Consider the following 25,786-nt stretch of genomic DNA (forward strand, 5'->3'; position numbering starts at 1 on the left):
AACACATTTAAAAAAGAAGAAAACCATGTCCCTACACCAAACCCTTAAGGACCTCTAAATATTTCAGAATCTAGCCTCTTCATCTAGCAATGCTTTTTTTTTTTTAAGGTGAGTGGTGCTGTTCATCTAACACCATTACAGATGCAATAAAAAATTATTTTTTTCACATTCTTCCTTGCTCTTACCCAAGTCTATTCCTGTTATACCCTACAGAGAGATGCTCAGCCAAAAATAGTAGTATTAGTACATAGAAGAAAGTATAAAGTGACAGCTGGCTTATCTAATTGTGCCTTGGTAACTGAGTATCTGTTTTTCTACTCAAGGACCACTTACTGCCCTTTAACCAAAGCAGCTGCGTAATGCATTAACTGTTACAAGATGAAATACACTATTTGATTTAAGATTGAGGAGGGGAGACGAGGAGGAGGAGAGCCAAAATCCTACTGCAGCAGTTTGGTATTAACTGGCTTTGACATAAATTGCACGTGGCATAGACCATCTGGCTTAAGAAACCAGGCACAGCCCGGGCTGTCCTAGGATACTCTGCTTCTTTCCGTGACTGACTGTAATCAGGGAGAAGCAGGCTTTAGCAGCAGAGATTTGCTGCAGGTACCAGTGCCAGCACACACAAAAGAGGCCGTGCTTGCTTTCAGGCACTGGGATATGGCCAACTTTAAAGAGAACTTTTCTGTAGAATATATGATGGTAGGCAGTAAATAATTTGTCTTGATTAAAAACAAGCAACAAAGCTGCATCCCTCTCCCTTGCAGTTAGGGGGGAAAGTGAGCAAAACTGAGCCTAGGGCCTGCCGATAGAAAGGTTGGCGGTTCGAATCCCTGCGACGGGGTGAGCTCCCGTTGCTCGGTCCCTGCTCCTGCCAACCTAGCAGTTCAAAAGCACGTCAAGTGCAAGTAGATAAATAGGTAAGGTAAGGTAAACTGGCGGGAAGGTAAATGACGTTTCTGTGTGCTGCTCTGGTTCGCCAGAATCGGCTTAGTCATGCTGACCACATGATCCCAAAAAATTGTCTGCGGACAAATGTCAGCTCCCTCGGCCAGTAAAGTGAGATGAGCGCCACAAACCCAGAGTCGTTCGCGACTGGACTTAACTGTCAGGGGTCCTTTACCTTTACTATTTGTAAATATAGATCTGAACTGTGAATGTGAAAGAGCAGAAATGTTTTTCTCACTTGTACTTTCTGGGGAACACTGATGGGATTCTGCCATGGGATCTGGTGAGAACAGGATTGGTTGCGACTGAGTGACTTTAAGCAAGCCATTTCCTGGCCCGAGAAAAGCCCAGAACCCAACATCACTAGAATTTGTGCTCTCTCACCCATATAATTCATTTTGTTGACATAGCTAACTAGCTACAGCAACTTTGGTATACTTTCAAAAACAAAAATGCACCAGAGTTTAGCAAATGTCACGGTCTAATAAGCAAAATGCCTTGCCTATTACTGAAAACCTTGACAAATATATTAAAACGCCCACCCTTTAATGTCTGGCAAATTAATGACCGATAAGTACATTTTAAAAAGCCCTGCTCTGAATCTTTGAGGTGCTGCAGACTTTCTTACTGCATGCTAGCACATTATTATTCTGCAGGCTGTCACACAGGATCATAGTGGATTTAGGATTTTACTCTAGGGCTCTGGGGCACATTATTCAGTGCACCACACTGCGTGTTTTACAGTGCAGTATTATACATGCTTGTCAAAAGTAAGCCCCGTTAAGTTTAGTAGGGCCTGAGTCCCCCAAAAGGGGCGCTTGTGGGTGTGGTGGGACAATGCAGGAGGAGACTTATCTCTATTCCAAACTGCATTCATCTCAGTCAGATGACCTTGCAACTCTATTTTAAACGTTTGTTTTCCCTTTGCCTGGTTTGGGTGACTCAGCCAGCAGAAGCCCTGCTGCTGAATGGAGTTTGTATTAGGTAGGGCTGTCGCAAGCAGTGTCTGAACGGAAATTGCTGATGCCCAGGAAAATCTGGATGTACGGCAACCCATGTTTGAATTTGGTGAATCTGCCCTCCAAAAAGAAAAGAAAAAGTGGAACAATTTTATCCAAAAACTTAGAATCATAGAATCATAGAATCATAGAGTTGGAAGAGACCACAAGGGCCATCGACTCCAACCCCCTGCCACGCAGGAAACACCATCAGAGCACTCCTGACATATGGTTGTCAAGCCTCTGCTTAAAGACCTCCAAAGAAGGAGACTCCACCACACTCCACCAAACTTGTTTTCCCCCCAGATTTTGCAAAGAAAGCTCAACAACTTTTGTAGGAGTAAACTATACAGACGTAATTTACCCCAGCAAAATTTTTATGCTGACTTTATATCATTTTGATTGCTCTGTGAGTGAACACATGTAAAATAAGTATTGCCATCAACCCAGAGGTGACATTAACCATGTTTGGTCCATTTCTGCTTGTTTGAAATGCCAAAGAATCTGTCAGATTTTGATTCCACCTGCCACCACCCCCTTCCCGGAATTTTCTTTTGTTAGTCACATTGTGAATGTGTCATGTGTGTGAGGATCGGACTTTGTCTGCAAATCAACAAAAATGGTGGCATTTAATGGAAGCCAAAAATATTTGTGAAATGCATCCTTGTTTTGGAACAGCACTACCAAACATCTGTCACCCCAATAATCCTTAAAACAGTCCTTTAAGGTGGGTCAGTAACATTACCCATGTGCTACAGAAGAAGGTCAGCGGCTAAGATAATAGGGGCATCCCAGTGTGTTCACATGAGGAGAGCACTGAACAGACAAACACCTGGCTCACAGTGAAACATACTGAAAAGGCACCTGCTTTGGTATAAAAGAACATGGTCATAGCTTAGATTAGCTATAGTTTAGTGTGCCCAGAGTTCTTGTAGCACTATGATTTGGCAAAAAGGGAGACTGAATCATTTGATCCATCTTTTATACTGCATGTGAGCTTATCTATAAGTTTTGTTTCTTCTTTTCTTCTCTACCTTTCTACTCCGAGAGTCTTTATTATCTCATATTTGACTGTAATCATGTAGCAAGAATCCATGCTAATGCTGCAAAAACTGATCATTAAAATTAATCTTTTTACCACAATGCCACAAAACCTTTATAGGGAATTTTGCACAATATTTGGCAACTTTAATTGAGGAAAGCATTGTTAGAAAAGATATATATATATATATATATATATATATATATATATATATATTCTAAACTCAATTTGACTTAGCGCTGATGAGCATTGCAACACATGAAAGGGAGCAGAAATTAGTCTCCTGCTAGCTGGCTATCTGAAGGGCTGGTCTGGAACTTCCTCATTAAGAAACAGGAAAGAACCTAGCAATTTTCCATAACCGGATTGCTCTAAAACTACCTAAAGCAAGATAATGTGGTAAGCTTGTCTTTATCTCTTTGCTTCCCCTTGGCATTTTAGTTCCACTTCAGATCCCCATTCTTTGAAGATGCTATCTAGCTAGTTAGAAAGAGGCACAAGGACTCTGAATCATGATATGTATAGTCTAAGCACTTAACTAAGGAAATGTGCTGCCTGACACAGACCAAGAGGGCCATGACAGGCTAAAGGAATTTCCAGCTACAGAATTCCTTGCTCTACTGCATCTATTGTCTTAAAATTTCCAGAAATGGGACAGAAGCTTCATTTAGAGATTTCATAACCACACACCTGCGATGGTGCGGATGATAAATGCCAGGTATCTAAATACTTTATCAGTGGGGGCACTATTCAAAGAGTACTTTTGTGAAATGATGCCAGCCTGCCCAAGCATTCTTCAGTCTAGCCTCAAAAAACATAGAAACCGACTTAACATTAAAATATTTATTTGCTAGTCAAATACTGGGCCCCAAATCTCTTCTCCCAGATATTTGTCCTTTTTATCCAACACTGTAGTACATTAAAACTATTTTTCCCTTTGACATTTACACTGACCCCTCCATTCCCCAATCACCTGTTTTTCTCAAGTGTCCTTCTTCACTTTGCTTAAGAGATTGGTATCATTTGGGATCTCTACTCAAGTATTTTATATTACCACTCTAAGTTAGCAGATTTTTCAGTTTGGCTGTGTTCCCTTTTAAGGCAGTGTTTGAAATCATAAAAAGTACTAAACAAGGAAGCATGAATTTCTGATTCATGTATGTCATTATTTCCCTTTAGGTGCCTCCATTATATACCTTTAGGCACCAGGTGGAAATGTTCCTCTTTAACCATGCCTTGGGCTGACTGACATCCAATGCCCTTTTAAAATGTGTTGTAGAAGTGAGGATTACTGGGTTGTCTTTGTTTTTATTTGTATTATATATTTTCTGTTTTTTTATATTGTGCTTTTATGTTGTGAACCGCCCTGAGATCTACAGGTATAGGACAGTATACAAAATTGATAAATAAATGAATACATATCGTGTTAAGTGGGGAACTCATATATCTTACTGTGGGAGAGATATACTTTTTTTTGCTTTGCTTTGCTTTGCTTTCCACAGAAAGTGCTTCCTCTGTTGTTGCTTGTTTGTAAGATCCATATCTGCCCCTGAACAGCACTCCTCTTTGGTTAGCTTACTTGTTAAAAATATATATCTATAACAATCTATCTATCTATCTATCTATCTATCTATCTATCTATCTATCTATCTTTCTATCTATCTATCTATCTATCTATCTATCTATCTATCTATCTATCTATCTATCTGTTTCTCTCTCTCTCTATATATATATATATACACACACAAACCCCAAAAACCTGTATGGTTTTTCTATCTCACCGCTTTTAAACCATAGATTCCATAGCTGTTGGTAATCACATTCTTCTTGACCAATAACATTCTCTTTGGCTAGTAATCTCTCTTAAATCTTATCATTAACTTCACAAACACATCTGTCTTGCAGCATTTCCAAATGTCTTAGACACTTCATTTAATTTTATCTGATCAGCTACATCTACTGATACAGCCTCATCTTGCCTTAGTATTCTGTTATGTAATGTAAAACATACCACAATAAAAACTTGACTTGGGGGGTTTAGTGTTCCGTTTAAACGTTTTGTAAAACACTGCACGCCCCCCACCCCTGCCCTTCATGTCTTTGGGACTGCAACAGATTTATCAAGAAATAATATGCACCCCTCTAGCAGCCACCGAGAACTTTAAACTCTAGCTGTTTCTAGAAAGTAATCTCATTAGCTAGAAATCATGAATAATTTTCCATATGTTGCTGCCAACCCTTCGCTGCACTATACTCAACCGTTTTCTATAATATACAGTTCCGTTTTCTCTTTCACCATCCTACAAAAACAACAAGCAAGCTCCATGCAGCCTAACAAGTAACAGGCTGCAGAAATAAAAATTAAAAATGGAGTTGAAACTCCACTTTAATTATATTAAAAGCAAAAGGTCAAGTGTGCAGCATAGCTCTATCCCATAATAGCCTTTAAACCTTTATTAATCATTGTATTATCACAGGGGATTATATCTTGTTTCCACTCAAACTAACAGTTTCAGTGGTGGGAAAACCCTCCAGATTCTTTCACAGTGAAACTCACCTACTCCCTCCTTCTTTGTCAAATGTCACAAAGCTTTCACTGCCACAAAACGAAAGACTCTGTGAGGTGTGAATTGAACATGAGGAAAACAGAATTTTCCTGCTGCTTCCTTGGTTTTTGGCTACATGGGGTTATGAGCCCAGAATTGGAATCCAAAAGGGTGTTTTAGGTACAGCCAAGGGCTTGTACCTGCTCACGAGGTCATTAAAGACCCATTCCATAGCATAAGCTATCTTGAACCTTGGTTTGCCCTGTGTTTGGCAGTGTGTGCACTTTTTTGAAATTCTGGATTTGAAAGCCCTCTTGGGCATATAGAATTAGTTGTGCAGCGATTTGGAAATTGTTTAAAATCTCCCGTTAGGTCCAATCACTTTCTCTATGGTCCTACATATTGCACACCAGATCCAGGACTGTCAGAACAGGGCTGGGAGCTATGGGACAAAACAAAAGAAACATTAAAAATCCAGGGTGCAAGAAATGGAACTCTGTTAGAACAGGCAATAAAAGACATCAAAAGAAAATTGTGTATGTTTCTTGAACTATGTAGGTCCTGAGCAGTCAGGGTACAAATGCCTTATCTCCTGCTCTGAAGGGTAGAACTCGAATCAATGGATTCGAGGTACAAGAAAGGAGATTCCAACTAAACATATGGAAAAACTTTCTGACGGTAAGAGCTATTTGACAGTAGAACCGTCTCCCAGTGAGGTTGAGGACTCTCCTTCCTCAACCTCTAAACAGAGGTTGGATGGCCATCTCTCTTGGATGCTTTAGCTAAGATTCCTGCATTGCAGGGGGTTGGACTACATGACCCTTGGGTCCCTTCCAACTCTAGGATTCTATGCTTCTATGATCTTCTGCACCACTGGCACTCTGCAAGTCTAGCTGACTGAGCTCTGTTCTTCAAGGTCAGCATCTAGGTTGTAGTGCAGTCTTCTCAACCCTGGGTCCCCATGTGTTGTTGGCCTACAACTCCCATCATCCCTAGCGACCAGGACCAGTGGTCAGGGATGATGGGAGTTGTAGCCCAACAACATATGGGGACCTGAGGCTGAAAAAGGACCTTGAAGGGCTAACTTACAGAGAGTAAAACTTTGCCATGTACCTACAAACCGAACCCTCATACTCGCACATGATTATTTAATTGTACCAGTTCTGTGCTCACTGTATCTTGTGGCTTTGTTGGATGTAAACAGGCAAGAGACCAGTCCAGGTAGAAGCATCCAGGCATAAACCGCAGAACGTAAACACACATTGAGATGCGCATCTTTCTGTTTTCAAAACCACTGTCTCGATATGTCCTGAAAAGCACAGCTTACTCCACAAAGGAAATATTTTGGAAGTATACTTCCTTTTCCTCTTCTCTTGAGATGCCCTTCCTTCTAAGCAATCAAAAGCTTGTAACGAATGAGTTCTCTGATCTTCTAACTCTTGTTTCGCAACTGAGAGTCAAACTGTTAACTTGGATTTAACATCGTCGTATAAACAACAAGCTGACTGAACGGAAGAATCTGAAGAGCCAGATTAAATGTCCTTGATATAAAAAATAAATTGCTGACAAGGAACCCTGTAAAATGTTGCTAAAGACTGTTGCCAGCAATGTCATCGTAAATCAGACAGGTTCTTAGAAACAGCTCTGCAGCTAACCTAGGTGATGATACAAAAAACAGCCTATTGTTACCGAAAGAGGATTGTATGACACCGCTTGACATTCCACCATACCTCTTACCTGGCCTACAATCAAGTTTCTAATATTGTTCTCTCCCTCCCCCATTCTTTCCTTTGCTTGAGGAAGACTAAAACCATTTTACAGGGATGATGTACACAAGGCACAAGACATTAGCCATGCTGAAGGCTAGCATTTCTGATATTTATATGAAACAACGGTGTCAAGAAACAGGGAAGGAAAGGCAGTAAGGGAGAGCTGGGTTTTCCTTTCTCCAGAGAAGATTCCACTGCAAGCCCTGCCTCTAGTAGTTGTTATGCAAGAGCAGGACAGACACAAGAGCAGACTCTAACACAGCTCCCTTCTGTGAGGCAGGGCTAGCCACCTATCACCCCTTCCCCCCAATAAATCCATGGGATCTGAATCAGAGATGAAACAAAGGGCAAGTATCTCTTGACATGTTACCTCCTTCACATGGAGGTGGAAGCATCAGTTGCAACACCTCAGTATAGTTCAATCACTTCCCCATGGACCCTACTTTTTTCACCACACCTATATTACAAAATAAAGATGAGAAAATGTTACATTCACAGTCTCCTCTAATGATCCCTATGCGGGGGGGGGGGGGGGTCTTGGTTTTTTTCCCTGGGTTAAAAACTGTTGAGGTTTCAGAAAACTTAGAAAAACAAAATTGATTTAATTGTTGAAAGAGGTTCGCCCCTCCTTTTACACTTCCTCCCTGCAGACTCAGTGTACCAAGCCTGGTTACTTCCTGAATGAATACAGGCTGCTTTTTATATATGTAACCTAAAACGCTTTGGCATAGTTACAGAACTAGAGAGAAAAAAGGGGCTAGAAGCTACTACTTCCCTAAGCATTGCCGCAGCACTTTAATTTCTAAAGAAAAAAAATTCTTTCCTCCCTCTGACACCCCCAACTTGCGCGCGCGCACACACACACACCACACATCACACCATGGAAAGACTAGCTGACTGTTTTCCTAGCCCTTCCCAGTTTTCTTTGAAGACTGTGTAAGGCCCATAATGAATCCGTTTTTTCATGCCCTAGTTCAGCTTGCCCTGCTGGCTTTTAACTCAAATAGTAATTGAACTTAGAAGGAGACCACTGTGGATGAGATGGAACCTGTTTCTTTCATTCCAAAGCAGCCTTCCTTCCTGACCATAGCTCCTGTCGTTTCTCCTAATAAATCTGAATCACCGTTGCTGTGCCTGCAGGTATCTAACAGGCCACAGTCACAATGAGAAGGGAATAGGATGCAGGATTACATGGGCCCTTGGTCTGACCCAGAAAGGGCCTTTATGTTCTTGATTCCTGACTTAACGGAGCAGTATTACTTCAGTTCAGCCAGGCTCTAGATGCAATTTCATTGCTCCACTAATTCCACTTATGAGATCTGTTTCCCCAATATTTTGTGGGTAGGGGGATGATTGATGGCAGACTCAACCCTCTTGTGATTTTCATGGACCTGAGATGTGATCAGTTTTTGCTTGCTCTGTTCTCCATGCCTTCCTATAAGAGACTTCTACATGTGCATTAATAGGCACTTTGCACTAGTGGAATAGGGCTGTTGCCTTGAAGCCTTACTAACGGGCTTCCTAGAGGCTTCTGTTGGCCACTATTGGGAAACAAGATGATAAGACTTGATGGACCTGAGATCTGATTCAGAGCAGCAGGGCTCTTCTGACATACAAATGTAAACAGAAGTGTGAAATAGCAGTATGGGAACATTGAGCTCAGGTGATGCTATACCAATCAACCCTTTGAAGATACTTCATTAGGATGAATTTAGCCAAGTTGTGATTTGCTTTTGTATCATTTTAAAACAGACTAGATGCCAATACCACATTTAAAATGTAATTTTATCCTTTTTTATATGAGACATGAGAGCCATAGAACCATTTTTAAAATAAAAATATATCTTCATGTACTAATTTATCATGACTACAAGGAATTATTACAGTAGAATAAAACCATTTATATTTTTCTTCTATAGACATATCATTCCCCCACTCTATCTAGACATTCATTTATTCTCATTTTAACTTCACCTTAGATGTAAGAAGATTGCACACAAGAGTTGTGTGGGCTTAGCTTCAAATCCTGCTTTCGTCATCAGTTTATTTTTTAAAATGCTAGACAAAACAGGATTTGAATTATTTAAAAGAATACTGAATCACTTCAAGTTTGTAGCCCTCGCTGCCTGTTTTATTACCTACAGGAACACAGACATAAACAAATAGTTCCCAGAAAAGTAGTGTACTTAAAAAGCAAAACAAAAACACCATTGTTTATTTGCCGGCAGCCTACTAATATCTCCCACTTTTAACTTTTGTTTTCAGGATGTGTTCTACAAAACTGTGAAAACACATTCTAAATATATGTAGGGGTTTTCTGAAGTTGAACATATTTTTCCTAAATCGTAACTCACAATCTAGCATTTTAATAATTATAAAGTCAGATCGTCCATACAGTCACTGTGGCCATTATTTCATCCAGCAGGATGTAATTTACATTTAATAACAACGTGGCTTAACGAAATGTAAGAGCCTAGGTCAGCAGCATCAGACTTGCTGGACAGCAATCAAGGGCCAGATGCAATGCCACTTCCCTCCACCTGCATCGTTAAAATAACTTCTGGGGAAACGAGGTAAAAGTGGTCAAAGGCACGAGTCTCTGCAATGACAGGTGGATCTTGTCCACCTGACTCATCATCAGCTACTTTCTCCCTGCTCACCTTTTAAATATGACAACACACACAACACACACACACACGGTCATATTTCAACATCGATTCCACTCCCGCTATATCACTGCCTCCAAGAGGGGATAAAAGAATGGTCCTGTGCCAAGTGATGCTGCCTAGATTCTGATCAGCTCCCCTTGCTTCCATGGCCGTCTCTGCTGAAGTGAAGCATGCCTGAGGTATGTTCCCTGCACCATAACAGTGTACCCTTCCACCACCTTGGTTGCTGCCATCATCACTGTCACATACATAACAATGTAGGAGATAATCTCTCTTGTGGTTATAATGTGCCGACTGTCTCATCTGGTGTCCTACCAAAGTTTTATAACTTCCTTCCTCTATCCTTGCATCACAAGAATTTTTTGGCATGAATCATAGCCACGCAGGAAAATATGGGGGCCGATGCCAAATGTTGTTGCTTTTGTTGATGAAGTGGTAGCTAAAAGTTCACGGTCACGGAAACAAAAGCAGCACTTGGTCCTTGTTGAAGTGAAGGGAGAGGGAAGACTCATGTAGGTCAGCAATGTTGGCGGCACAAAGCAACAACATGAGATATTTTATTCTTGACAAGTAATTTCAGTAGCATGGCTTCAGATGTCTTGCAACTGGGGTGTTTTATTATTGTAGGAAATAAGAATATTTTAGCAGGCAGAAACAAAAAGCCTGTTATGACAGCCGAACTGAAAAGTCAGATAATTTTAATTGACAGCAATCACAAGCAGTCCTCAACTTAATAGTAACATCAACTCCACTTGCAGGTGTAATAAAATACTACATATCACATTCCTCGTTGCTAACAAGGTCTGCCATTTTCCAATAGGAAATAAGTTGTTTATTTGGATTTATCTTTTAACCCCTACAAAACGAAGTTGATTTTTAACTCGTGTTTATACACATAGGCTCCTGAATTACTTGCCTTAGCTGAGATCAGCCTTAACACACTTATTTTAAAAAATATAATCATTAGGCAAAGGAAAGATAATGTTTGTTTGTATGCTTATTTTTGAAAATGTAGAAAGGCACAATACTTTGTCTGATTGAGGCCTACCTTGTCTTCAACTCTGTTCAGCCGGGAACCAATTGTATTAGTCCCTCGGTCTTTGTTTTTTTCTGTATAGAAAGGAACATTTTTAGATGAATATCAGTGTTACAATAGTATAGAATGAAACCATGTGACTGCATTTAACTAGCCTACCAGAGCTACTTAATTGAACGCTGCTGACAGATGGATAATTTTATTACATTAAGAGCAGCTTTTTCATAGTATTGACCCAAGCCTTCCCTTTTAATGGCTTCTAGTACAGAATGCTTTCTGCCTTCATACTATGCTTTAAATCATCAGAAAAATTAAAACTACATTCAATTTAGCAAATGTCAATTAAATTAAAGAATAATGTAGCTTTTAAAAAAAAGTACTACAACAGAAGCTGGCAACAGCACAGACCCTGATACAGTATGTATTTGTATGCTTATAGGTGATCACAATGTACAACTTTGATTTGGTCCTCTGAATAATCCTTGATATTATGTGTCTCTCATTAAATATGAACAATAGTTACCAAATTGCTTACAATGGAAGCATACACATAGCCTGGCTTCAGTTATAGAAGACAAGGAATAATGAACACAAGCCGTTTAGTGGATGGGTCCAGGAATGCCCTAGGTGCAGTTGTTACAACACTCACTCCCTGGCAAATATTCCCCTGTGTGCTAAAATATATACACATATCCTTTATTTATTCAGAGACTAAAGCGACTGAAACAACTTCCCAATTCTCTTGCACATTTCATATTTGAAATTAGGTAGAAGTGTCTAGCGGGGCAACAGAATGGAGCCAGCTCCCTGGAGGAAGCATCACTGCTGCTTATTAGGGCTGTGTTCAGTGGGGCACGATGGCAACGAGGCTCAGGCAGTGTGAGCTCATTGGCAGAGCCAGCCGACGCTCCTAGCAGTGTGTCCACACCACCCCAACCTTGCAGCTACCCTGCCCCACCCTGTGCCAACAGTGGCGGAAGCCAATGCTACAGCACTGCCCCATCCGGAGTCTACCATGAGTAGATAGCACTGGAGTGAAACACTGAAACCTGGTGTGCGGCGTGATAGGAGCAAGTTTATTTTCTCCCTCCTTTCAGCTAAGAATCAGGGCAATGTGAGGGATTTATCAGCCCATCAGCAGCATGGTGACATAGCCAAATCTAATTGGCTGTATGCTACTGGAAAGCCATCATGTTCACTGCATGATCCCTGATTAGCTGGGCTCAAACAGCAAAGAAGAAGTCTTTAAGTAAAAAGAAAAACATCTAAGCAACAGCAGATCAGGTGTACAACAGCTCTGAACAAGTCCCAAATCTGTGTGAAGGAGTGGATGATAGAGTTATATTTTATGCGCCTCTTCTTGTGAATCAAGAACCTAATGATAGAAGATTCTGAATAGCATTAATTATGTTCTAGATATTTTCTAGCCTAACAGTTTAATTGTATTATTGCAGCCTGCACAAAGTTGTTGGGCTTGCTGACTGTGCTGCCTGGTTTTCCAAGTAAGGTCAGGCATTTGACCTTTTTATTTTCAGTTCCTAACAAGCTATATATCAAACAAAACATTAAGTACTATGCATCTACCCTGTGCTCTGTATCGTATGGAAGAGTAGCAATATTTAACACACAGCATATATATGTTTCTAATGGAGACTTACCTGAGACAGAAATAAACAGTGATGGCTTCCCTATAGATTGGTCCAACCTGGTGAGAAAGAAAGTGTATCAATAAACAAGATAAAAATGTCTTCAGATTTAAACAGGGGAACTGAATAACAACAGTTGTTGCTTCTCTAGCCCCGCCCTATGAAGAAAGAAATGCTGGCATAGTTACTGGCTCACTTCTAATGGTCCTTTGAACATTCATCTGGGAATGTCAGAGAGACTGTCTGATCCAAATAGGTCTATGTCTGCAGTCTGCTAATGCTTTCTAAAACTGCACTGGCAGGATTTCACCACTGAAGGAATTCAGCTTTTATTGAAAGAATTTGTGTGTGGAATTCAAAGGCTTAACTAAAAACAAGTCCACTGGCATTCATTGTTATAGATTGTTTATTCTTTTCCTGTTTGCTTTACACAATCCTACCCATTTTTTTTAAAGCTCTGGTTTTTGTTCTGCCATATCCAAAGGCCCAGGAAAGGTAACAGCCAACATGTATTAATTAATGCAGAGTGTGTGTCCTTGTTCCTGAAGGCCTCACAACCACAGGCAGAAATGACATAGTATGTAAACAGTCCAGGGTCCTGCCATGCACTCACATTTCCTAGCCCTGCTTCTATTGCAAAATTCTTCTTTCTTATTCCTGAGAGTGAAATTAGACAACGTAAGACAAATGCAAAGTTCCAATCCCATGTTTACCTCCTAATGCTTAATGTGGGGAACATGTATTGGGGGAACCAGCAGGAAGGAGGGAATTGCTTAGACCTTCCCTATACAATAAATTTCTGCCTGCAACCCTTTCCCTCAACCCCCTTTTCCTGCTTACTTCCCTCCCGAAGCCCAGCTGGGGAAAGAGACCTGTGAGAAGGATTCATGCGGAAGATTGGATATGTGGAAGGATGCTTCTTCTTACCTGTATCATCATTAACTAGCAAATGAATGCTTCCTAGCCTAACATGTCCTTTCACCTTGACTGGCTAAGTAGCCCTTCAAAACCAAGTCATCTCCACATCATCCCTCAATTCTGTTTTCTCCCTGTCCATGTCCATCATCACCTTGGCACACATCCTTGCACAGATGCTATGGCCGACATCTTTGATGCTTTACTTCATTCTGTTACCCAGATTGCTGATCCAGATCTGTAAGCCCATTAGAGCAGCTGACAATTTCTCTATTGCAGTGGGTGGGGAGATTGTGGTTCTTCAGATAATGATGTATTCCAACTTCTTTCGGCCATGACCACTGGTAGCAAAATGGAAAGGGGGCATCCCCTCTGCCCCCGGCTGAACCCTTGCTTGCTGGAGTTGTGAGGAGGTGGCAGCTTTTGGGGAGATATTGTGAGACCTCGCCAGAAGCCACCACTTTTCCTTGCTCCTCTGGTGGTAGGGGCAGGGACAGGTGGGGTGCCCACAGGGGCACCACCCCTCAGGATTCCTCTGCCTGAGGCAGCTGCCTCAGTCTGGCTTATGGGTGGGCCAGCCCTACTGATGGGGAGTTGGAACTCAAGAACATCTGGAGGACCACAGGTTCTTCACTGTTGCCTTGATTCTGCAGGATTCATCATGCAGCTATTATTTTCCAGAACTACTTATCTGTTTGGGCAGCTAAATTCTGTTCCATACCTTCTCTGAAGCTCTTTTATTCGCACCATTAAGTTGAGATGTCCCTGAGAGTATTGTTCTATAACGTCACGTACATCATATGGCTTTCTAGCTTGCTGTAAAAATAAGAGAGAATTAAATACTTGTTAAATCACATAATGCATATCAGGTCACATATACTCGATTGGCAACAGAAAGACTTGGAAGTTAACTTTTTTCTTTCTGTGCTGGCTCACCATGTCGACTTACAACAAAGCTTAAAAATAATCAAGCCTAAAGGAGAGAAAACTTCCAAAACAAATAAAACAACAAAAGTGAAAGAAGAAATCAACTGCAGCATAAAAACACTGGAAAAGAAGATGGTGGCAAAATCAGACATTGATCAGGCCAAAGGCCTGCCAGATGAAGGGATTTCTTGTGGCAGGTAGTACAGCAATAACAAAGAAGGCCCTCTCATGCATTCCTGTCAACAGCACTGCAGGTGCTTACCACTTACCACTTACCACACTGACCATGGCCATGTAGAATCAAGTCTGTTCCTTCTGGGATAGGTTTTTGGTTATTCTAAGGCAGCCTTCCCCAACATGGTGCCCACAGATGTTCTGGAATACTAGTGCTGTGCTAGCTGGGGCTGACGGAATTGTAGTCCAAAACATCTGGACAGCAGCAGACTAGGGAAGGCTGTTCTAAAGTGTGATAAAATGGTGGGAGTTGGCATTCATACAGATTTGTACTGCCCACCTGGTATTCTGTGCTTTGCCATACTTTTCTGGTTGGGAAAGGTGGTTTTAAGAATGCTTTTAAAAACCCTTTCATAATTTTATAAATGTTTCAATAATTTTCCCCTTCTGCCTTTAAAACCAAGTGCTTTAGTAACCATAAATACAGTAGAAAAATTAAGGATGAAAAAATAATAATGTAAACCAATGCATATAAAACACCTCTTAAAATTACCATAACAGATTTATACACATGAAAATTCACTACCTTTAGGTCTCTTGCGCTACAAGCCAGTGGTATATGCAAGCGTTTGGTAAGCTAGAACTTGATCCACAGGGCTGATTTGTTTTAGCACTGATAGTATAGCACACTGAACAAAATTGAATATTTAGTGCTATGGTGAGCTAACAGTCCAATCCTCTTGCAGCAACTACAAGTAGGAGAGGTCCCATACGGCGCAGCAGAGCCCTGTTTGCTCCCTACACCATGTGTGTACCAGGCTGTTAGGGAATGGGAGACCAGTGTATGACTCCAGTCTTCCTGTCCAAGTCCCTTTGTTCTGCTTAGTCAAGGAACATAAGCTTCAAGGAGAAGCATTTTCCAAGTAGGAAAAACACAATGATGATGTGGCTCCCCCACAGATATGTCATGTATAAACATCAGGGATAAAGCTCCCTAGGATATCTAATCACATGCAATACGTATTACTAGTAAAACCAAATATAGTCCATAGGTTTTGGAAACGGTCATTTATCCAGACATGAGTTAAGTAGTTTTTAGTCCCACTTAGATCAGGGACTTAGGCAAGTGCTTAACTCTCTTGCTTAAATCAATGGGACTTAAAAGCACTTCTGCTGGCTGGAATGTGCCCCCTGGGGAAAGCTACGCACGTCTCAAAACCCCCCTGCATGTCCCAAGGTGACCCAGTAAGCATCATTGCCCAAGTGGGGATCCGGATTTGGGCCTCCCCAGTCCTAGTCCGGCATTCAACACACTTTACAACATTTTGGTTCCGGCTGATGGTTTTGTGAATTGTGTAAAGTGGCATGTGGCAAGGACAGTTTCGGCGGATTCCAACAGCCATTTTAATGTGGAAAGCTCACAAGCTGAGATGGCTGCCCCTGCCGCCACACTTATTTAAGTTGTCTTTTTTGTATGTTAACATGGTCAAAGGATTTTTTTTGGGGGGGGGGCGGAAACCTTGCAAGTGCATTTCAAACAACAGAATTCACTGGCATCGTCTTGGCCAGTCACCATTAGGGATTGTGTAAGTGCGCACAGACATTGCTTTGCAGTCCCCAGCCCTTAATATTGTTGGCAACAAACTTCCTGCACTGTGTTTCCCATTACCTATTCTTTGCTTTATTCCCCCCTTCCCCTTTTCCAATTAGGAACACTGCTGATGGTAATAATTACATTAAATGAGTTAGAATTTTCTGCATAATGTGCAGGAGAAGTGTTTGCAGAAGGCACAGCAGAGAATGGCATGCATTAAATATGTGCACAGCTGCTGCTTACTGTTCCTACTATGTGGTTGTGTGCGCAGCAGCTGCATGGCATGGTGTTTCCCTCAGAGCCAGAATGGGAAAGAAAAGAGGGAAGTTCAAGCTGCAGGAAATTCTGAGGAGTGTAACCAAACAATGGCCAAGTACAAGCGTGTGCAACATTCTTTGAAGTACAAAGAACTTTGAACTATCTTGTTTGCCAGAAAGCCCTCTGAAGTGATTACAGAAAATTACATACACAATTCCTGATTGATAGTAAGGTAACTGAATTACGTATAAAGTACAGCACAGTTTGCGGTACCACTTTGAAATATAAAGCTATAAATACATCAAGAGCGTCTGGTGACATCATTGCAAAAGCCACAACAGACATGTCAGTTACCCCTGTCATCAATGGAACTCCAAAATAAACTTTGTTCACCACGTACAGCAGCTTTTCGTACTCATTTTCAGTATGAAGTACATGGGTACAAGACAACCTTTTAATGGAATACCTACCCTGCTAATGAATGCATTATCTTTTAAAAAAACACTTCTAAAATCTTGATAACAGAATTTGGATACTACTACAACAACTACTACTACCGGTGGGGAGAACCAGACCACACAGAAGCAGCTATAAAAGCAGCTTGCTGATGACTTTTTTCATAAACTTTTTGGAGTTTAGGGTGACCAGTGGTGGTGTGGCCAGGGGCAGCTCATCCTGCTTCACTGCTTGAGGTGAAATGGGAATGTGCTGCCCCCCACCCTGCTGCTATCCCACTCCCTCGCCGCTGCCCTGCCGCCAGCGCCTCTCTTACCTGCACTGCGTGGCACCGCCCGCAAAGCGCCAGGAGTGGCACTGACTTCCCGTGAGATCTTGAATGATCTCGCTGAAGTCTTGTGAGATTTCGGTGACATCTCACCAGAAACCGGTACCGCTTCTCCACTAGTAGTGGAGGCAGCGGGGCAGGTGGTGGAGGCAAAAGTCCGCCCCTTGGACTTCTGCCGCTCCAGGGGGGCACCCTGCCTCATCCTTGGGCCAGGCCTGGGTGTGGTACTAAAGTGCCCCCCGTCCCAGGCAACCCATACTTCTGCTTGTCACCAATGTGACCTACAAGAAAGTGGATTTTTGCAGCTTCAGCCTCGCCACAGCAGTCATCTCCGCTTGCTTTATTTCTCAAACCAACTTTCAGGTCTATGTGGATGGAAAGAAGATCTATCTGAAAGTATGTGAGAAACGTCTCAGGAAGCCAGAGAAGTGACTGATTAAGATTTCCACTGGCTGGGGGTGAGGCACCAGTGGTCTGTATAGTTCCATGCCTGTCTCTCCACCTGAATGGCAAAATCAGAAGAAACTACGCAAATTTTAAAAGAAAAGTAAGTATGCAGTGTAAGAGAAAAAACATGCAAAGGAGAAATCACAGAAACCAGCTTTTCTTAAAATAGAAGTTAGATGGCCTGAATGTAGATTTTACATCCAATAAATGTGTCAATCTCTGTGTCTGAGCATAAGTGTTTAATGAAGGCTTGAACAGAATTATATAGAACTTGCAGGAGGTTACTAGTTATATTCCCAACAAGTTTTCAAGGAACTCAATAACCCTTCCATGAACTGAGCTGTTTTGACTTCTACATATGAATAGTGTGCAGGAAGTGCACAGAACAGAGCAACTTGCTCCCGAAGAACAAACACCTAAAAGCTTATGTGTTCATGGGAACACAGCCTGTTGAGATGCCAGATTGCCAATAACTAAAATAGGCACTGGAAATCAAACCATCAGGACGTTGTAAAAACACAGCTAGCTGGTCCTCTCAGAGCAGGCTTTCCCAGGATTATGTGTGAGAAAGGTGGCAGAAACCTTCCAGCACGCCTGCAAATTTCTATCCCAGCTTCTTATCAGGACCGCAGCAAGTATGAGATAGAAACAAGGTTAAGGTAGTACGCTAATCTCTAGGCCCACTGAGTCAGCCTGACAATAATATACAGCTCAGAATTAATGAAGACATATGAGAATGTTTGCATTGCAAGGAAAAAGAGATAACAGAAGGTGAAAGGTCAAGTCCATTAGCAGAAAATAACATTTTAATTCATGGTACATTTCAGGGGCTTAGCCTGTTCCCAGTGCATCCACAGTTGACTAACCTGCTGCTAAACAACCACCCTATTCAAGAAGGGAGAGAATAGTGGGTGTAACTCACCATCACTAAAATGAATTGCCTTGGTCTTTTCTTTCTTAAGCCCACAAAAGGAACAATAATAAGCCCAGAAGAATAAAAGAGTTTATTTAGATAAAGCAGCTCACTATTCATCACCTCACCTGAAATTTCTTCTTTGCCACAAAATATTGCATCCGACGTATCACCTTAATGGCAGAACGGTGATGTTCTCGCAAGCTGTGGGAAAAATGAGAAGGGCGAGTTAGACGGAAAAGAGCATCTCTGCCCACATAATAATGATAATGATCCCCAGTAAGTGCTTTGGTAACAAGCGAATGTGTATAAGAGGGGCAACAATCCTTCCTGAGGACACAACGTGCTACTATTATTGTGACAAAGGACCAAGCTACTAAAATCCAAAGTGTTTATCTCTACGATTTATACTAGAACTTAATGTCTTTCACGGTATTAAGTAGTGAGGAGTGTATGAAATCTACCCTTGTGTCAAATGAATCCATCCAGTTAGCTTTCCCACCCTTTCCCCCTCAAAAGTAACAGCTATTCATGTTGAAAAGGTAGAGGTTTCAGATTACTGTGCTTGCTGATGCACACAATTCAAGAAAACAAGCACCCTCACATTTTATTTGAACCCCTCCTCCAGCTGGCCTAATAAAGTAGGAAAGGGTGGGTGGGTGCAGCAGCCCTTTATAAAAAGGTTTCCTTCCCACCCCCTTTTCCAAAATATGATCTATCTATCTATCTATCTATCATCTCACAACAGCATTTACGTATGCAATCATGATGAAGCATATCCATATGTGAAAAAGCAAATTAACAAAATGTTGCGTTTATTTCGCTGGAATCAGAATATGCTAGAACACTGAGGTTAAAATATTTGTTTATTTATTTTTGCATTCAACCTTTCCTTCAAGGTTCTCCTTATTTTATATTCAAAGCAACCCTGTGAGATAGGTTAGGCTGAAAGTTGGGCCATCCCCAAGCAGGGATCTGAACTCTTGTCCCCTTGGGTCCTAGTCTGGCATACTGATTGCTGCACCACAGTAACTCTCTATTTGTTTTAGAAGCACAAATACATGCAGTAACAAGGAGTCAGAAAGAATACTTGGAAAGAGGTATTTATAGTACAGAGACGTAAAGGGTTAAGAGTGCTCCAAAGACCTCTGTTCAATTAGTAGGAGAACTAATCTAGAGTATGTGGTTTAAGAGTTGCATTCATTTTGTGGTGCACACCCACTCAACCCAGCCACCAAGTGAAATGTTTATTACATAATATGAATCATCTTTTTTAAAAAAACCAAAAACCAGACAAACCAGAAACCCACCACCATTGCATATCATATTCATTTTAACAGAAGGGAACCGTCTTTGTTCAGCGCCCCAGTATGAATTTTGCTGGATGCGTGCCAAGCAAGACTGTTCTTTTCATTCAAGTCAATAATTAATAGCTTCACTAAAGTCAATTTAATGCTGGTGAAAGACAAGAGTGAGGCGACGGTGTTCTGCCCACCAAACAGACACAGTCATGGCAGCGGCGGCAGCACCACAAATGCTCTCGGCAGTAGAGCTTGTGAGGAAAGCACAATCCCTTTTAGTGTCTGGCAGTATCGGCAGAAGAAATGCCCCACTTGGTGCCCCTTGGTCCAAGATGTTGAAGCTACTATTCTGATAACATCAGTTCATAACTGTAGTAGTTAAAGATTTCAGTCACTTCAGCTATTAGGCCATCCTTTTGTGGAAGCTTCATTATCTAATAGGTTAGGAAGAAAGACTAGCAAAATGGGAAAATAGGACAGTATCTGTGACTTTGTATCTGGAACGATACTGTCCTATTTTCCCATTTTGATACTGGCACACTTGCTTTACACACATCTTGGACACTTACGTGAGTAACAAGTATATCCAAAGTTAATGATTCTTCCTGTTAGACAGAGATAGACAAAATATATACTGGTAGATTTCTGGGTGACACGGTTTCACAACAGCAATGACAAAATCACCCACCCACTCTGCCACACCATTCATTATGCTACTGAAATTATGAAAGCGGCAGGTGGGGAGGGTAACCTAGAGTTGATTTTTGTGTGGGGAAGGACTCAAGGCCAGATTCAAAAAAGTATGTGCACTAGCGGGAGCCAGCACAATGAGTACCTCTAGTGCAACTGGACCCACCCATCTCTTCCTCCTAAAGCAGCCTGGGATGGAGGTGATGGTCTGGAAAACCCCCTAAACAGTGCATGGGGGTGGTGGTGAGAGGAGATCATTCCATCAGGCAAAGGTAAATGTTTGTGCTGATGGAACAACTGGAAGAGCACAATGACAACACCAAAGTGGGAGGGGTAGCTAATGCAGAATTCAAAATGACCTTAACAGATTGGAGAACTGAGCGAAAGCTAATGAATTTCAATGGGGACAAATGTAAGGTTTACACTTAGGCAGGAAGAACCAGATGCACAAATATAAGATGGGGGACACCTGGCTTACTAGCAGTACATGTGAAAAGGATCTAGGGGTCTTGGTGGACCACAAGCTTAACATGGGTCAACAGTGTGATGCAGCAGCAAAAAAGAAGGTAATGCTATTCTAGGCTGCATCAACAGAAGTATAGTGTCCAGATCAAGGGAAGTAATAGTACCATTCTATTCTATCAGGCCACACCTGGAATACTGTGTTAAATTCTGGGCACCACGATTTAAGAAGGATGTTGACAAGCTGGAACGTATGCAGAGGAGGGCAACCAAGATGATCAAGGGTCTGGAAACTAAGCCTGACCAGGAGCAATTGAAAGAGTTGGACACGTTTAGCTTGGAAAAGAGGAGACTGAGAAGAGATATGATAGACATCTTCAAATATCTAAAGGGCTGTCACATGGAAGAGGGAACATGCTTGTGTTTTCTCCTGCTCTGGAAGGTAGGACTCGAACCAATGGCTTCAGGTTACAAGAAAGGCGATTACACCTAAACATTCGAAAAACTTTTGATACCAAGAGCTGTTTGGCAGTGGAACAATCTCCCTCGGGAGGTTGGGGACTCTCCTTCCTTGGAGGTTTATATTAAGCAGAGGTTGGATGGCCAGCTGTCATGGATGCTTTAGCTGAGATTCCTGCATTGCAGGGGGCTGGACTAGATGACCCTTGGGGTCCCTTCCAACTCCAAGATTCTCTGATTTCAAGTGGTGAATAAAACTGCTATCATAATATAAACAATTATAATAACATGCAGCGAATTGCATATTAAAATACAATAAAAGAACAAATCTTCCAAACAATGTAAGACAGCCAAGTCACAATATCAGGGGATTTCTTTAAAAAAAAGCCTTCCCATACTAAAGGATTACAGAAAGTATTTCCAACACACCTGCCCCCCACCCTACACATTAACGAGCCAGAAACCTTTATAGACAAAAGATACACAACAAAAGCTTACTCCAACTGTTCAAGGACTCTGGGCAAATTAAAAATCAGTATAAAGGATTTTCCCTCCCCCACAAGAAACCTTTTTTCTTTGTTTGTTTAAATTGCTATCAGTTTCCACACAATTTCAAAGAAAGCACAACTGTTTAGGAAGATAAGAGCAACAGGTGGGTTTTGCAGTAGAACTGCAGAAGATCTGCACAACTGATTCATGCAGCCTCCCTTCCCGAATGAAATCACAACCACTCTGTGTCCTTGAGAACAAGCCACATTGAACTGGATCCTGAGCAGGCATGTGTAAAACTGTGCTGTAATATCTACGGTGAGCTGAGCACTGCACCCATAGTGTACATCCATGCGTGCTAGGTACATTTATACCTGAGCAGGGATGGGGAACCTGTGGCTCTCCAGATGTTGCTACACTACAACTCCCATCAGCCTCAGTCAGCAAGGCCAGGGATGACGAGACGTGGAGTCCAAAAGGCATCAGGAGGGACACAGGTTCTCCACTGCAGAGCAGTGAATCATAGGGGACAATGACAAAGTCAGACATGTTTTTACTTGTTCTGGACAGAAGAAGTTTATCTCTAAAGCCTTAAATAATTTGGACTTGGGATACCTGAAGACTCACACCATTCCATACTATCCTACCTGCTGCCTAAGCAGGTGAAGCCCTTCTCTGTGTTGCATCTAGGTTGGAGGCATGGTTGGTGATAGTATGAGGTAGGAGCTTTCTGGTGGCCATAGCAGTACTGTGGGCTACCTGGCCCCATTAAGTGTGGATGGGCCCCTCTTTGGTTGCATTTTGTCATCTGTACCAGATGACAAAATGGTCAGTTCTGGCAGACAAAATTGTTTGTTCTGGCACACAAAATGGTTTGTTCTGGCAGGCTTTTGTCTGCTAAGGTCATTTTTACTTGTGATCTATGCCACTGTTGCTTTTAAACAAATTTTAATGTTGTGTGCTTTATGCATTTTTTATTATTTGTATTTTAATAGATCAATGTGCATAAGCACAAGAAGGACAGGACAGAAATGTTTATATAATGAATGAATCAATACATGAATGCAAGTGTGACTGAGGAAAATATCATATTATGTTCTATAATTTTATATGCACTGACAATTCATGAAACAGAACAGCCCAACTTATTAACAACATTTCTGAAATGTGCTTTGGAAAATTATTATAAATCACCATTAACTAGTAAATCTCTTGATATTTTAAATTCCTATTTCAAAAAGTCAATTTGACATACCTAGTTTTGGCATACAAAGGCAGGAAATTCCGAATGTCAAGTCTACACTTAGCTTAAAGTTTGAATTTCCTGCCTTTGATTGATCTGAATTATTGTCTGAATAGCACGTGTTAATCTTGCAAAGCACATTCCCTAGGTTAGATTTAAATTTACTGCCATTGGTTTAGTACGCTTTCTTTCACGGCAAGTGTGTTTGTCTCCATGTGTTGCATTATGCTGGCTGTTTAGCAATTTGACTGAATATGTATCCTTCCCTGTCAGGAAAACATTTCACACAGTGGCTTCGCGTTCACTGAAATATTTTAAAATGCAGCAAATAAGGATGACAGTCTTTTCATTTTGATACTATTGGATCGCCCTGCCTACTACACACAATTAGGACCATGATCAGTACGTTGGTGCACATAATAAGGCTATGTTTAAGGTCTAGTTACCATAGAAAACCCTGAACAGCTCAGGACTAAGTTACCTCAAAGGCTGACTGCCCCTGTATATACCTGCAAGATGACTTAGAATCATATGGGGAAACTCTGCTTATGACACTGCCCCCTAGAGAAGATCACAGGATAGTGATGCATAAAAACACTTATTTTCTGTTGCCCCCTTTCTGTGCACTGCCCTTTCATCTGCCATATTGAAACAGCAACCATCAGTTACTTCAGTTGCCTTCCTAAGACTCCTCTTTTTGTCTAAGCCTGACCCATAAGGTGCGACCCTGATTTATGCAGCTGAATCCCCCGAATCTCTTTAATATGCTGTTTTTATACTGTTCTGGTGGCGCTGTGGGTTAAACCACAGAGCCTAGGACTTGCCGATCAGAAGGTCAGCGGTTCGAATCCCCACGACGGGGTGAGCTCCCGTTGCTCGGTCCCTGCTCCTGCCCACCTAGCAGTTCAAAAGCACGTCAAAGTGCAAGTAGATAAATAGGTACCGCTCCGGCGGAAAGGTAAACGGCGTTTCCGTGCGCTGCTCTGGTTCGCCAGAAGCGGCTTAGTCATGCTGGCCACACGACCCGGAAGCTGTACGCTGGCTCCCTCAGTCAATAAGGCGAGATGAGCGCCGCAACCCCAGAGTCGGCCACGACTGGACCTAATGGTCAGGGGTCCCTTTACCTTTACCTATTTGTCCTAGGCTGTATTTTTGTTTTAACAGATAATGGGTTTTATGTTGTACATACTACACATCACTTGGAGATTTTTAAAGTGGTTTAGAAAGACTAATAATTAAACAAAATTTGCTACAGGTAATATATCACTTTTGCTTTGACTCGTCAACAGAGGAGTGAGTAACAGAATCAAAATATATTTACAAAATAACATTATACTATGGTTGATACAGGCCATAACTTCTTTTGTTCAGACTTGAAACTGAATGAAAACATACAACTATTTTTGGTTGTTGTTTCCTTTTTGGGGTTCTTCATTCACCTCCAGCCACAATTCAAGGTGCTGATTCTTAGAGAGTGCTAAGAGGCTCTGGTAAATATTACTTGTTTGTTCCCATACAAGCCTCCTCACATTCGTTGTTATTTGTAGCTATACTGGTGATGACATGTAGCAGAATATTTCCATGGTAGCGCCATGGGTACTTCTGGGGAAAAGTAACACCCACCTGGGAGAGACTTCCAGAGAAACAGGGTCATTCCACCAGGGATTTGACTTAATTTTATTATTTAAGGTGATTGCATTTAGCTTATGCAACTGTTGCATTTTAGTTGTTACATTTCATTACAATGTGTATTCACTGTGTGCCAGGTAGGATATGTGTTTTTTTAAAACAAGGGGGGTGGGAAGAATGCTTATTTACACATTATCTGTAGCAGACTAGATTTTAAAGATACATGTTGCAAATGAGCTGGCACATGTTTTCTGTGCAAGCAGTGACAAACTTCCCATGTAACAAAATCTGGTGGGAGAGATCCGGAACACCCACATGAAACCATTTCACTGGTACATTTAAGCCTAATGAAATCTTTCAGCATCTGGTCCCTTGAGAATTTTGGTATAGAATTTGCTGTAGCCCAAGGTTAGTCTAATCTTTTCACACATTCTGTCATTCCCAGCAAGGTTATTCATAACGGAGCCTCTCATTACTGAGCTGTGTTTTACATGTGATGTGCTGAAGTGGATTAAGTTGCACCTTTAGATATTACATAACAGGAAATGGGTGACCACAGTATAGTTGCATTGAAATCAGAGTAAACAATTGAATGCTATGGAGGCTACATTATTTAAATCTTTACTATTATTATATTTGTTATTTCCCTCTTCTTTTTTAAAATGACACTCAAAGCGACTTACAAAAATGAACATTAAAAACCATTGAAGAACAACCTTAAATACACATATAATATACATACTGTTATGGGTTTTAAGCTTTGTGCCAGACCCCTCTAATCCCTGGATCCAGCAAGTGTTAGAATTTAATCAAGGCTTCTAATTCTTGGAATAGCCAGGCTAGC

The 25,786-nt window shown here is 41.4% G+C and overlaps 1 protein-coding gene across 7 annotated transcripts in view; it reads right to left on the minus strand.

Annotated features, from left to right (window-relative positions):
- KCNQ1 (potassium voltage-gated channel subfamily Q member 1) overlaps positions 1-25,786 on the minus strand; it is a 322,417-nt gene that overhangs the window by 67,350 nt on the left and 229,281 nt on the right. For all 7 annotated transcript variants that reach the window (XM_083462722.1, XM_083462720.1, XM_083462724.1 and 4 more), the window contains 4 exons: positions 18,798-18,873; positions 14,294-14,388; positions 12,670-12,716; positions 11,024-11,085 (listed from right to left, as the gene is read on the minus strand). In XM_083462722.1, the coding sequence (XP_083318848.1) occupies positions 11,024-11,085; positions 12,670-12,716; positions 14,294-14,388; positions 18,798-18,873 (280 nt within the window). The remainder of the gene's footprint in view (positions 1-11,023; positions 11,086-12,669; positions 12,717-14,293; positions 14,389-18,797; positions 18,874-25,786) is intronic.

The sequence above is a fragment of the Podarcis liolepis genome, assembly GCF_965112155.1.
Source record: "Podarcis liolepis genome assembly, chromosome: 1".
Taxonomy (NCBI): domain Eukaryota; kingdom Metazoa; phylum Chordata; class Lepidosauria; order Squamata; family Lacertidae; genus Podarcis; species Podarcis liolepis.